This window comes from Anguilla rostrata, chromosome 1 (assembly GCF_018555375.3).
Source record: "Anguilla rostrata isolate EN2019 chromosome 1, ASM1855537v3, whole genome shotgun sequence".
Classification (NCBI taxonomy): Eukaryota; Metazoa; Chordata; class Actinopteri; order Anguilliformes; family Anguillidae; genus Anguilla; species Anguilla rostrata.
In genome coordinates this window covers 47,486,241-47,498,245 of record NC_057933.1, presented here as the reverse complement: position 1 = coordinate 47,498,245, position 12,005 = coordinate 47,486,241, and the positions used below count along the sequence as shown (strand labels likewise).

At 39.3% G+C, this 12,005-nt stretch overlaps 1 protein-coding gene across 4 annotated transcripts; it reads right to left on the bottom strand.

The window, feature by feature from the left end:
* Positions 1-115: 115 nt before the first annotated feature.
* Positions 116-9,575, bottom strand: dek (DEK proto-oncogene). 4 transcript variants are annotated; one of them, XM_064339020.1, is made up of 11 exons: positions 9,458-9,575; positions 8,717-8,894; positions 8,436-8,534; positions 7,686-7,795; positions 6,914-7,008; positions 6,009-6,129; positions 5,400-5,678; positions 4,143-4,272; positions 3,852-4,000; positions 2,717-2,785; positions 116-2,180 (listed from the first exon to the last, which is right to left on the bottom strand). In XM_064339020.1, exons 2-11 carry the CDS (start codon positions 8,862-8,864, stop codon positions 2,169-2,171), a joined length of 1,212 nt encoding a protein of 403 aa, XP_064195090.1. In that variant the 5' UTR covers positions 8,865-8,894; positions 9,458-9,575; the 3' UTR covers positions 116-2,168. The 4 variants fall into 4 exon arrangements, with proteins under 4 accessions (XP_064195090.1, XP_064195109.1, XP_064195099.1 ...); XM_064339039.1 differs by having other exon boundaries at positions 8,717-8,891; positions 9,458-9,563; XM_064339029.1 differs by lacking the exon at positions 9,458-9,575 and adding an exon at positions 9,304-9,451.
* Positions 9,576-12,005: the final 2,430 nt, after the last annotated feature.

Sequence of the window (12,005 nt, the reverse complement as noted above, 5' to 3'; positions counted from 1 at the left end):
TTAGAAAATGTGATTTTCATGCTATTCATGTTATTTATTGTGGATTTATGGAATTACTGAATTAAATTTTTTTTTTTAGCAAAAACAGATTCAAATTCAGAGAAGACAGACAGCCTTTAACAGAGATGGCAAAGCCTTAAAAAACTTTAATAAAAAGATTGTACAACTGTTAAACAAAAATATCATACATATATAAAAGAAAACAGCAGATAATTTCATATTAACATTTTGACTTCTGGATTGGCTGCACTTGACATGATATCCCATGTCTTCATTCATTCCCCTTGAGATGATGGGAGAGGCATATTCACCATTACTTGCCCATCACCTAACTCAGGGGGGTCCAATCTTATCTGAAAAGGGTCGGTGTGGGTGCAGGATTTTGCTTTAGCCCATAACTACAGAACCCAATTCAACTGATTAACGAATCTTGGTCTTCAATCAAACCAAACAAGACCAGGTCAAAACCTAGTATATGGCTGGACCGGCGAGCAATGGTGTAACTTCATAACTCGGCCGACCGATGGTGTAACTTCATCACTCAGTCACAGACGTTTGCGTTTGTAGGGCTGGTCCCGCTGTTGCGGTCCCGCCAAAAACCTGCTCCCGCACCGGCTTTTTGGATAAGACTGGACATCCCTGATCTAACTCCTGGCAATCAAACTGGACTCAGTGCTTGTTATCACCCAAAAAGACAATATACTGGTGCCCAAGTCAATGGGTGATGCTTTAAAAGTTTAAAAGTACCTTAAAAGTTCACCACTGAGAGGACTGAAAATCAATACGAACATGTTCACTTCTACAAAAATGAGTAAATACATGCAACTTGTTCTTTTTTAAACAAAATATACAAATCAAATAACTTATAATCCAGGAGCAACACATTACACAAAGGTGGTCTGGGGGAGAAACAAACATGCAACAATATTTAGCAAACAAAGCTAATTATTTTCAGCCATGGTGTATTAAAGGTAGGAATTTTAATTCGATGGGACACCAACTTGTCTTTCATAAAATCTGAGCGAAACAGCTGCTCTACCCCAGGTTCACAAGCTTGCAATGAAAAAATGTGCATTAAAACAGCAATGCATAACTCAATGCTCTCCTTCACTTCATTTTAAGGTTTGGGGGGGGGGGGGTAGAATAGGAGATAGGCCAGATAGAATACTATGCCATAGTCACAATGGAGTCATGGGAGTCAAACTCATTTTCTAGTAATTTTACCTTTAAAGAAAGTAATAAATGCAATCAAAACAAAACTGGGAAGATACATTTTGTTTCAACATAAAACACAGTGATTTATTGACAGCCAAAGCAACTTGTATATACAATTTTACTTTTGTTTAAAATAAAGACGAGGCCCGGTACAGACATGGCATAGCCGTCTGCATTATTGCCCGTTCCGTATTTGACAATGCCGTGCACAACAAAACAGATGACTGTATCTCCTTAACCTGCATTTTATATTGTCACAAAAAAAATAAAATGGCCTTAACTAGCAGTTATCTTTCTACATATTACTTAGCAACAAGTTATAGCTTGTTGCTTCATATTGGGGACCCCCCTAGTTGAATGCTGCTGTCTAATGATGGTCTATATGTTTTTTTTTAATTTGTCTGATTAATGTATGGTCGATTCATATAAACCATATGTTTAACACCGTGAGGTCAGTTGTTTCTGTATTTACAACAATGAACACAAATTTTTATGCTTACGTGACACATGAATGAATTCAATTCAAACACAGCTTAATTGGCCTCAGTGAAATGAAAGATGCACCCTCTATGGGATTCAGTGTAAAACTGTAAATACAAGCAGGCATGCCCTCAGGAAAAATACATTTAAGGAAATATATTTATAAAAAAGTAAAAATAAAAACAATAAATTTGCTGTATGCATGAAAATGTATACATTTTTGTGTGTGCATGCAAGTACGTATATATATGCGCAACACACATACGTATACATACACGCATAAAAACCATCGCAGAAAACTATACACAAACACTTTTTAAGACAAGTACTGAAAGGAGATTGAATTGTAAAATCTGTAAAATACACAAGCGGTAATGCAGATACATTCTCGTTTCCTTTGACCCCACACTCTTCAGCTAATCTCCACAAAAAGATCCAGAGGCTTTTGCTTCCTGGGGTTTCCGTCATCTTCTTTAGGATATTAACTGTGACACAGGAAAACATCAATTTGGACCAAAAACTCAAATGGGAACTACAATTCTGGAAAATGCTGGTATGCAAACAAGGAGCCCAAATGTTTAGTTCCATACAGTATGTACACATCAAACCAACTGCTCCAAAAGGACCGATTTAAAAAAGGTTTTTGCCCAATATTGTTGAATCAACTGTATGGTCTACATACTGCTGGATGTTACTTGCCCTTTTGGCCTGAAAATGTCTCATTTTGTGCAACATGAAAAAGTGGATTAGAACAACTGCTGGTCAAAATTAAAAGTATTAGACCAAAAGGCTGCCCGGTCTCCCAAAGTGAAACCGCGAGTTGACTTTAAATAGGGCTACATTTCTAACAATACCCACACAAGTTTTTGTCTGAGCAACAGGGAACAAGGATTAAATTGTGTACACCCCCACAGGGGTAGCAGTTATTAATTTGGAATTCAGTAACAAATGACCGGTTCTCATTTTCACCTTGATGAAAAGGTGTCAACTACTAGAATGCGATATATGTGGAGGCACTTACCTGCTTCACGGTTTGCTTGATGTAGTCCTTCCTGCTGGACAGGTCATGGTCTGGGTATGTGTCAAAAACCTGAAAATGGTTCAGTATTATGACTGCAGCTGACACAGTTTCAAGTATGACTGCAACACAGGCACATTGCTTCCTGGACACCAATTTTTTCCCCAGTCTTCCTTGGGCACTCAAAAACATTTTGAAGGTCTATTTCCTTGCACTATCAATATGTTAATTTGGAGAATGGATACTCATAGCTTTTACCCACATGAATTGTGATCCCTGTCTGATTCCAGAACTTGTTTTCTCCAAAGGACACAGCTGTGGCATCACATCTGCAAGGCACCTCTAATGTATAGGTCCTCACATTAATACGTCAGATGGCTACAAATCTGGGGATGAAAATCACCAAGCCCCTGTCCTGGATTGTTCAAAGGCCTCCTTCCAATCTATTAAATTAATACAGCCTCAGCGCAACCTTTTGTACACACTATTTGAGATGCCACGTTCAAATTGCAAGGCTGTTAATCGCTGCTGCAGTATCATTTTTCAGTTTGGGAGGGAGGACAGGCACATGTGCATTCTAAACGGCATGTTGCCAGCTGCCATTTTTCTCTCTGGCAACTGAGCTGCGCAGTCAGTGGAGAACTGTGCTTCCTGTGCAGGTAGACCGCAGACTCGCCATCAACTGGAGTCTGCAGACCGAAACCACCCGTTCCCGGTCAATACTGCGGCTGATTATGCACAGGCCTGAAACAGTCCGGAGTTCACACCAGGCCGTAGGGGGTGTCCCAGCACAAAATCCCAGTGAGCAGAGCAAGTAACCCATAACACAGGAATGTCATATCTGATATAAAAAGCCTGATGCTGCAGCAGTTTGTAATCTAAAGAAATCTCCATAATTATTGCAAAGCAACACAAGGAGTGTTTTTTACACTGTGTGCTTCTTTCTTACAGATGTCCGAGTGCAAATGAGGACACAAAGACCTTTCATTTTAAACCACTCCACTCCTCACCGCTTAAGACCAGAAATCACCTCCTGCCAAATGCTCACTCTGAGTGTTAGCATCGAGGGAAGCGCGTGCAATTTAGCATGCTGGAAAGGGACCTATGAGAGAAGCCTCAGTTGCTCAAACATACGTACTTGCTTGCAGATCTGCTTCATGGTGACCTCCTCCAGATTTGCTCCCTTCAGTAACTTCTTCACCGTCTCCTTCAGCTGCTCGTCCGTCAGTGGCTTCCTCACCATCTTGGCCAAAGGCTCGTCGTCCGAGCTGTCATCCAGGTCCGATCCTGTGAAAGACAGCGATGTGAAACGCGTCGAAAACGGAGCCTTTGCATGAAGCACCCAGTGTGGCGAATGGGCACAATGGCCTGGTAAACGGGCACAGAGGCCAGGTAAACGGGCGCAGAGCCCATGTAAACGCTGCCCCACCTGCGCTGGTGTTGTTGGCTTTTTTCCGGCGCCCGCTGCTGCTGTCGGCCTTCTTGGTTTTGGGAGCCGGCTTCACCGGTGCTGGCTTTGCCCGAGCCGGCTTCTTCTTTGGAGCAGGTTTTTTCACCACCTGCATACACGTGACAAGTCAGGCTGTCAGGAATTTTCCTCTATGCAATTCAGTCAGAAAAAAAATTAAATAATGAAACGCTGTATCATGCAATCAACAAATGCCACTTGATGCATCTGCAGAATTGGGGGGTGTGTGTCATTCTCTGGTACACGCTTAAATGTGTTCCTAGAACTATTCTCTGGAAAAGCGAGAAAGATAAGTGGCTTTGCTATGCGGGGTGGAAGTAGCAAAAATTGTGATAAAATGGAGTTGATGAAAGTGCAAGTGAATTGAAAATTTGCAAATAATGAAAAGTGACTTCATAAAAACAAGAATGATTTGAATACAACAGGCTTAATGTATAGGCTTAATACTCAGACCCTCCTTTTTATCATTCACCACCACTGTTCTGCACATATCCTTTCAAGTGCACACTGCCAGACCATTTATCATTGCATTAAGTGTGCATTATGCCTGTCAATCAGAGCCACACCTACCAAATTTGATCAAAGTTTTCTTCTGCAGATTGCTAAGCTTCAGTAGGCAAATCATTGAAACAATTGTTTTTATCAGAACACTTGCACGTCTATCATCTCATTTTTAACACTTAACAGCAAATGTATCAATTCACTTGCACTTTCATCAACTCCACTTCCATTTTTTTTTTTTTTTTACTTCCATTTTATTTATTTTTCCCATACTTGGTCACCTCATGATCATAATTTAATATCCATCAAATCAGGAGCTTGAAACTGTTTTCAACAAACAAATAAAAATTATTTTCAAATGTCAAATAATAAAAACCTAGGGTAACGCCAATTACATATTAACTACATTCTGTGACCTGAACACTGCTAGCTTGAAACCCAATTAAAGATTTGCACGCTGACTTGTCTCACCGTGACTTAATCCTTTTACATTGTGTTCTGACTTTTCATTCTGCTGATTGCACTTACATTTTGAGTTATTGGATTTTTCTCATATCCATTAAAATTTATCTTCACTAAAACTTTTCTTTTGCCACCATGTACATGAAATTTCAGATATGTAAAATGAAACCCAATGCAGACATGATCACAAAAACAGAGGCTGCCCTGCTCATTCCCAGCTCATATTCTACAGCCCAAATAAGAAGTGTCTCTCACCTTGGGTTGTTTAACTTCCTCATCTGTATCCTTGTCGACGACATCATCAGACGAGTCGTCTTCATCGTCACTTATCGTCTCTCGGCTCTTGGGTTCCGGGGCGGACTTCTCGGTTACGTTCGCGTCTCCCTGGCTGTCCTGCTCGTTGTCGTCCTCGTCATCGGTGCTGGAATCCGTGACGATCGCCCGGGACTTGCTGTCTTCCTGCACGTTTTTCCTGTTTGACCTTTGTGCTTTTCTTTTTGAGTCTTTGGTTTTCCGTTTCTTCTTTGGTAAAGTCTGAGCATGACAAAACACAGAGGGAGCATGAAAAAGCATTAATTTTCAAGACTGGTAACAGTTCTGTAAGAAAATTCCATTGCTTTATACGCTCAAATTTTTATGTGTGGCTTTTGGTATGTTTTCATGCCTATGCCTATTCTGAATGGTTCAAGTGATCCATTTATAGTAACATTCAAACAAGCTCAGACAAACTGACGTTTTTCATGGGAAAACTAAACTGTACAATAATATTTAAAATGCTGTTCAAATATAACTACTTTGATGGGCCTGCTGAAAATGTATGTTGTTCTAATGACCAGAAAGTGAAAATGTTGGTCCAATGCTCACCTTTCCTGATGTCTTTGGGTCTAAGAGAAAAGTAATAATCCGTTCGATTTTGGCATCATGAGTTCCACTCCTCTCAAGGTCCAGGACATAGCACATATTCTTTAGCACAGCGTTCGTAAACCTAGATGAAGAGGGAAAAATGCTCATTTGTACCATAAGTCTCATAATGCGCCGTACATTTTTGGGATGGTGATTTCAATTATTTCAGATTGAGAGATCGCATAATGTACTCTATTGCAAATCGATTCCTAGCATGGGGAGGAATCTATTTTTAGAACGCACCTTGACCAGGTGGCACCACATAAACCCATAAAAACCCACATCAGTACCAAGGCTTTTGTTTGCCAGAATACTTAAGTAGGCTGTTGTTTCCTTTGCAATGGAATCGCATATTTTGAAAAGCAGGTTTTCATTTCAATTGACGATCGGACATTAGCCTGCTTGTACAACGGCTTAACAACAAAAACAACATAATTGTAAACAAAACATGCATTTGAGAAAGATTTGAGTAGGCACGTATCCAATGAGAAATCGATCAATCATTACTTGCAGCATATGCATTTTCAGGTGGAGTCAGGCAGTGTCAACAGCTGCCCAAAGAACTTTTGGTTTCTCCACTCCAAATGAACACAGCTACACTGACAATCAAATACTCTGTTCTAGTCATAACAAAGAAGCCTATAAATCGAAACATTATTTGCGTAAATAACATTTTTCACAGGAGCATCACAGTAGTCTGTGTACTTCATTTCTGTGTTTGTAGTAAATTGGTCCTGTATTTGTCACAATTTAGATGTTTTTAATTTATCAAAAATATTAAAAAATTAAAAGATTAGTCTGTAAACTCGCCATTCTCTTGCTTTCAACCCAAAATGGCGAATCTTTCAGAATCACAACATACATACTTTTTCATCCTCTCCTTCTTTTTCAAGTAGGGCTGGCTGTCTGCTTCGAATGGGAAACCACTGAACTGCCGGATGTTCTTCTTCACAGTTGACGCCTGGAGAGAGAAAGGAGGCAGAATGGACCGTGGACCTCCAGCAGTTACTGCCAGCATTCTGGTCTTTGGCAAAAACAAACTTTGGTACACTGTGATCCAGAATGTCTCACTACGAGGTACAGGCGCATCAGTACTGGGTTTACAGTCTGTACACAGCTTTTGAAAGCTGCCACTTTGATGATATTTCACTAAATTATTTGACTCCAACAAACCAATACAAACAAATATATTGTCAAGCGTTTGAAAAACACCTTTGTATTCCACACCATTATAGATGCTAATATAAGACTGCTAATCTGAATGAGTGAAATGTAACACGAGGAGATATAGATTTAAAATTTCTCATAGTAAGGCAAATAAAATCAGCCAAGTTATTAGCTTTTCGAGTTATAATTTTATTCTGCACCATAGCATGTTATTAAGGCCAATCCTCATCTTTATTGATGTCTAACATTAGTTCTATAAGGACACATCAGAAACAAGTATAATGGCTACAAAAATATACATTAAACAATTTACAACAACAATGCCCAACAAAATACAATCTTGTTTCAAGGCCAGACTGACCACCCAAGTGTTTCACAAAGAAGCAACTCTTTCCAGGTTAATTTGGACACAGACACACACACACTTTCAAAATAGAAAGAAAGAGTTGTAATGAAGGCTTGACAACTTACTGCTCCTGGACGATCAAATATGACCTTGTGAAGAGGCTTCAAGTCCTCCACTTTCATTTTCCCGATGAAATATGCCACACGTATGATGTCTCCCAGTTTGTCTCCTCTTCCTGAAGAAATTAAAATGAAAGACAAGGACCACACAAGGTCACAAAATCTGATCATCTCCAATGAACATACAAAATTTGGATAATTATTTCCTGCCAGTGTTAAAGTAACCTTTTGAACACCGAACATAGTTTCATGATCAAGGTGTTACATGCTTGACATGTGCGAGAATCAATAAGGGTATGCACTGCGTGTGTACTTTGGATACAAGGATTGGAACCTGAGAATGCTCCCAGGCCAACTTTCCTTCATCCATGTCCTTGGTTGAAAGCATCATCTGGGAGGTAGGTAGCTGTTTTGAACGGTCCATTATAGTTCACTGTGCAGCTACTACCAATAGTCAACTACAGCTACCATTCATAGGTGCAGGGCCATACTCAAGCAAGTGGTTTTGCTACCTGCTTCTAGCCGGACTAACTGGTTTACTTGTAGCTCTTTCCCAGAATCATACATGTGTGAGAACTTGACAGCATTAAGCACTAAAGAGCACTTCCAAAAGTTTTTAGTATTAGGGTGAATGTAACCACTGTCTCACATGTAAAACCATTTCTATTTCAGTCAACTCGGATGGGCCCATATGCCAAAACAAACACAATGAATGCAACTACAGCAATGTCCAGTGTATAATAATACATTACTTACCCTGCTCAATCTTAACGCGCTCTTTTGGTTTGGCGACACTGGAGTCGAGTCTCTGCACAGTCTTCTTCAGCCTTTTTCCTTCAATAATTTCACCTGTGTCTTGAGAGGAATGAGCAAAGTCAATGCAGCTTACGTTTTTAAGAATATAACCACACACTGTGATAGTTTTGAGTGCTACAAGACAGCCAGCTGCACAGCACATCAGCCCTACTGAGTGGTCATCATGGACTTGATTTTAAAAAGTTGCTGAAATAACACGTCAAGTTAACACGTTAACTTACTTATTCGTTTGCGAGGTGTAGAGCTACTTTCTTCCTTTTTCTCGAGTTTTTCAGCCTCTTCGTCATCGCCCACCTCTTCAGTCAAAGCACGTTTCTGTGGCTGGCTCTTTTTTGTGGGCTTCAGGTCCCCCACCTCCTCCATGTTCATGCTTGTTACGGTCACTTCACCCGATGGCTGCTAGTTTGACAAGAATGTGAACAGTCAAATCATGCCAGGTGGCTGTGCACTGCATTTGCACAGCGCAGCCAAAGTCATCGAAGAACTGGGTTGATCACATTAACTTTAGCCAACCAGCCAGCTAGCTGGCTAACTAACGTTTAAAAAATCGGCGCGATTTTACACGTCATAAAGATTCAAAATTTGGCACCACGGATAAAGCGAACTAGCACGCGAGATTCATCGAAGAACAATCATAAGTATGCCAAAATTATAACGAAAAGCCACACAATATAAAAAAAGAAAACAGTAACAATTCACACTTTTTGTTACCGTCCTATTATTTGCCGTAGTTTGCTACGTATTTTGAACTGCGTGTACTAGCAATAGCTTAATAGCTAGCCAAGTCCCGCCCACAAACAATGTTTACCTCGAATTACATCTAACTTAGCTGTCTAAATGTAGACAAAATGTGACGATAATAAAAATTACGAGTTACTGGTCACATCCTACATCGCAAATAGTTTGCTATACACTTCAGAGATCAGTCGCAGTAAAATGCTAACAGCGACAACATACTACACCTTACTATCCACGGCTACTGGAACTCAATATAATTTCAGACAGTTTCAAAATGGCGGTTTGGAAAGTGGGCGGGAAGTTATCGACCTATTCGCGAGGGCGGAAAATGACAGGTCAAAACATTCACGAAAGAGACCAATCACATTCTTGAATCGTCTTCGGTAAAGCGAGTTCGGCATTGTCATTGGCCCGAGACATACGATACATAAAGAACAATCTAACTTGGGCTCGCCCGCCAGTGTGTAGCTTGATGGTTTACCAAATTCCTACTAGGATATGAAGTAAAAACGAATTTGGTGACATTAGCTTCTGACTAGTACAAGTTTCTTTTTTCAAATTCAGACCCCTAATTATTTTAAATGTAAACACATACGATTATAATAAACAAAGAACAAAAAAATCTATAATTTACACCATAGACTTGTGAACGTCTGCGTAGTTACCAGCTACCGATGCTACGCTATATTTGTATATCCTGCCATTGTATTTTCTGTTTGTAATAGCCTGTAAGACTTTGTTATAACTTAAATTCTCGAAATTTAATCTCTTTAAACATAAGTTACACGGGGACAGGATGCCGTAAAGAATTCAGTATGGTTCCAGAACAATGGTAGGTTTGCAGAGGTTGACACCTTGAAAGTAAATGGGGTCCCATAGTTCAGAAAAAAATAAAATAACCTTAAGAGTTCACACGCCTATTCCATGGTAAATAAACGTAATTATATATGTATTTTTATATATGTAAGCCTATATATAGGCCTAATAAAACTAATCACAACTGACACCACAATTCGTGCAGAAAACAGTGTCCACCAAAGTTCTTCATTTAGCATAAAAACATAAATACAAGTAGGCTAGCCTACATTTAATGATGTTTCGCCTACTCAATGTAACATATGGGGCTTTGTGGGACACCTTAGCTGTTGGAAGAGCAGTTAATGGTCATAGACAGTGTCTAGCTTGTTGGATTGTACCTTGGACATTATACCTTCAAAGTTACAGAGAATGTGTAAGCGATCTGTAAAAAGAAGAAAATAGCTCCATGCAGCCTAAAAAGTTCTTCTAAAGGACGTTATCATTATTGATAATATAGTTTCCCGCTGAAACCGAGATTGTGGGTCCGTGAAATGTGTACACAACAAAACATCAATTCATATGAACAGCAGATGGAGCCACACAACAAATAAAGAAAATACATGTCCATTGAAGGTCTGAGTAGGTCATTATAATAAAACTATTTTATTACTGCTGGTAAAACACCTTGTGTCAACAAAAAAAAATGTACATAATTATCACACACAATATGCACACTGGAAATGCACCGCATGTTGTTTCTTTTTATGTTGCTATACAGAAGCATTGATCAACATTTTCAGTTTTGCTTGATTACTAACACCAACTGCTGACTATAAAATTTATAAAAATATCTCTGAAGTAAAAATGAAAAATTCAGGTATTAACCACACAATATGCAGTGCTCTTAGCACTCATGAGGTTGCTTTTCAGCAGGGGGGACTAGGAAGCTTACCATCAAGAGCAAATGGATGGAGTCAAATTCATGCAAATCCTTAAGTACCTGTTTCAGAATGTGAGATCCAACAGGACAACAACCCAAAGCATGTGGGAAAAAAAGAGAAATGGATTAAAAACAAAACAAGACATTCAGTATTTTGGAATGGTCCAACCAAAGCCCAGACTTAAATACACATTGAAAATCTCGTATGACCTGAAAATCGCTTTCCACTAACACTCTGTCTAACTTGTTATTGACAGTACATACCGTTGGAAATGAAAAAAAATTGTAAGGGTTTCAGTAAAAAAAAAAAAATTAAAAAACATATTTTTGCATCATGTATTGAATTTGTTGCATTGGCGTGGTGCAGGGGGGGAAATATTGCATTACAATTTTTAGGTGTAACAGGACAAGATGTGAAAAAGTAAAAGGGGAGAATGCTGTAGGTGGTGTGTGTGTCCCAAATAAACTAAAGTGGAAGGTGAGATAGAAACTACAGAATTAACAAGTGAGACTGTTGAGACTGTTCTGCCTAGTTGGCTTTGCAGAGGTTAGGTCTAAATAGTGTTCACTGTGTGAACTAAACTGTGTTCTTGGCTAGAAATAGCTGTACAAAATAAGTATTGTACCCTACTGAACCTGTGTTTAGCAGTTGTCTATGACCATGAAATGCACTTTTTGTACGTCGCTTTGGATAAAAGCGTCTGCCAAATAAATGTAATGCTGGTTAACAATTACAATTACCTGCTGTCAGAACTGTGATATGTTCATTTGGGTCATTCCATCTACTGTCCTATATGTATCACTACCTTTGACCATCACATCTTTACCATCCTAATTTGGTAACCTGGTGAAATCATGAATAATTGAAGTTAATATAATCAGCTATTGAAGTGAAATAGGCAAGTGATTAGTGGTACAGTAGATGCATTCACAGTGCCGATGTGCCAGAATAATTACCTTTAGGAGCAAAAAAATATTCCCTGAGGTCAAAGGAATGTCTAGCTGTAACAAGGAATTGCCAGACTCATATTCAG

Excerpts from the sequence above, each read along its gene's own strand:
- dek (XM_064339020.1), bottom strand. The coding sequence starts at position 8,864 with ATGAACATGGAGGAGGTGGGGGACCTGAAGCCCACAAAAAAGAGCCAG. Across the intron at positions 8,535-8,716 it reads TACACCTCGCAAACGAATAA|ACACAGGTGAAATTATTGAA; the intron begins GTAAGTTAACGT and ends ATTCCTCTCAAG. Across the intron at positions 6,130-6,913 it reads AAGAAGGAGAGGATGAAAAA|GTTTACGAACGCTGTGCTAA; the intron begins GTATGTATGTTG and ends CTCTTCATCTAG.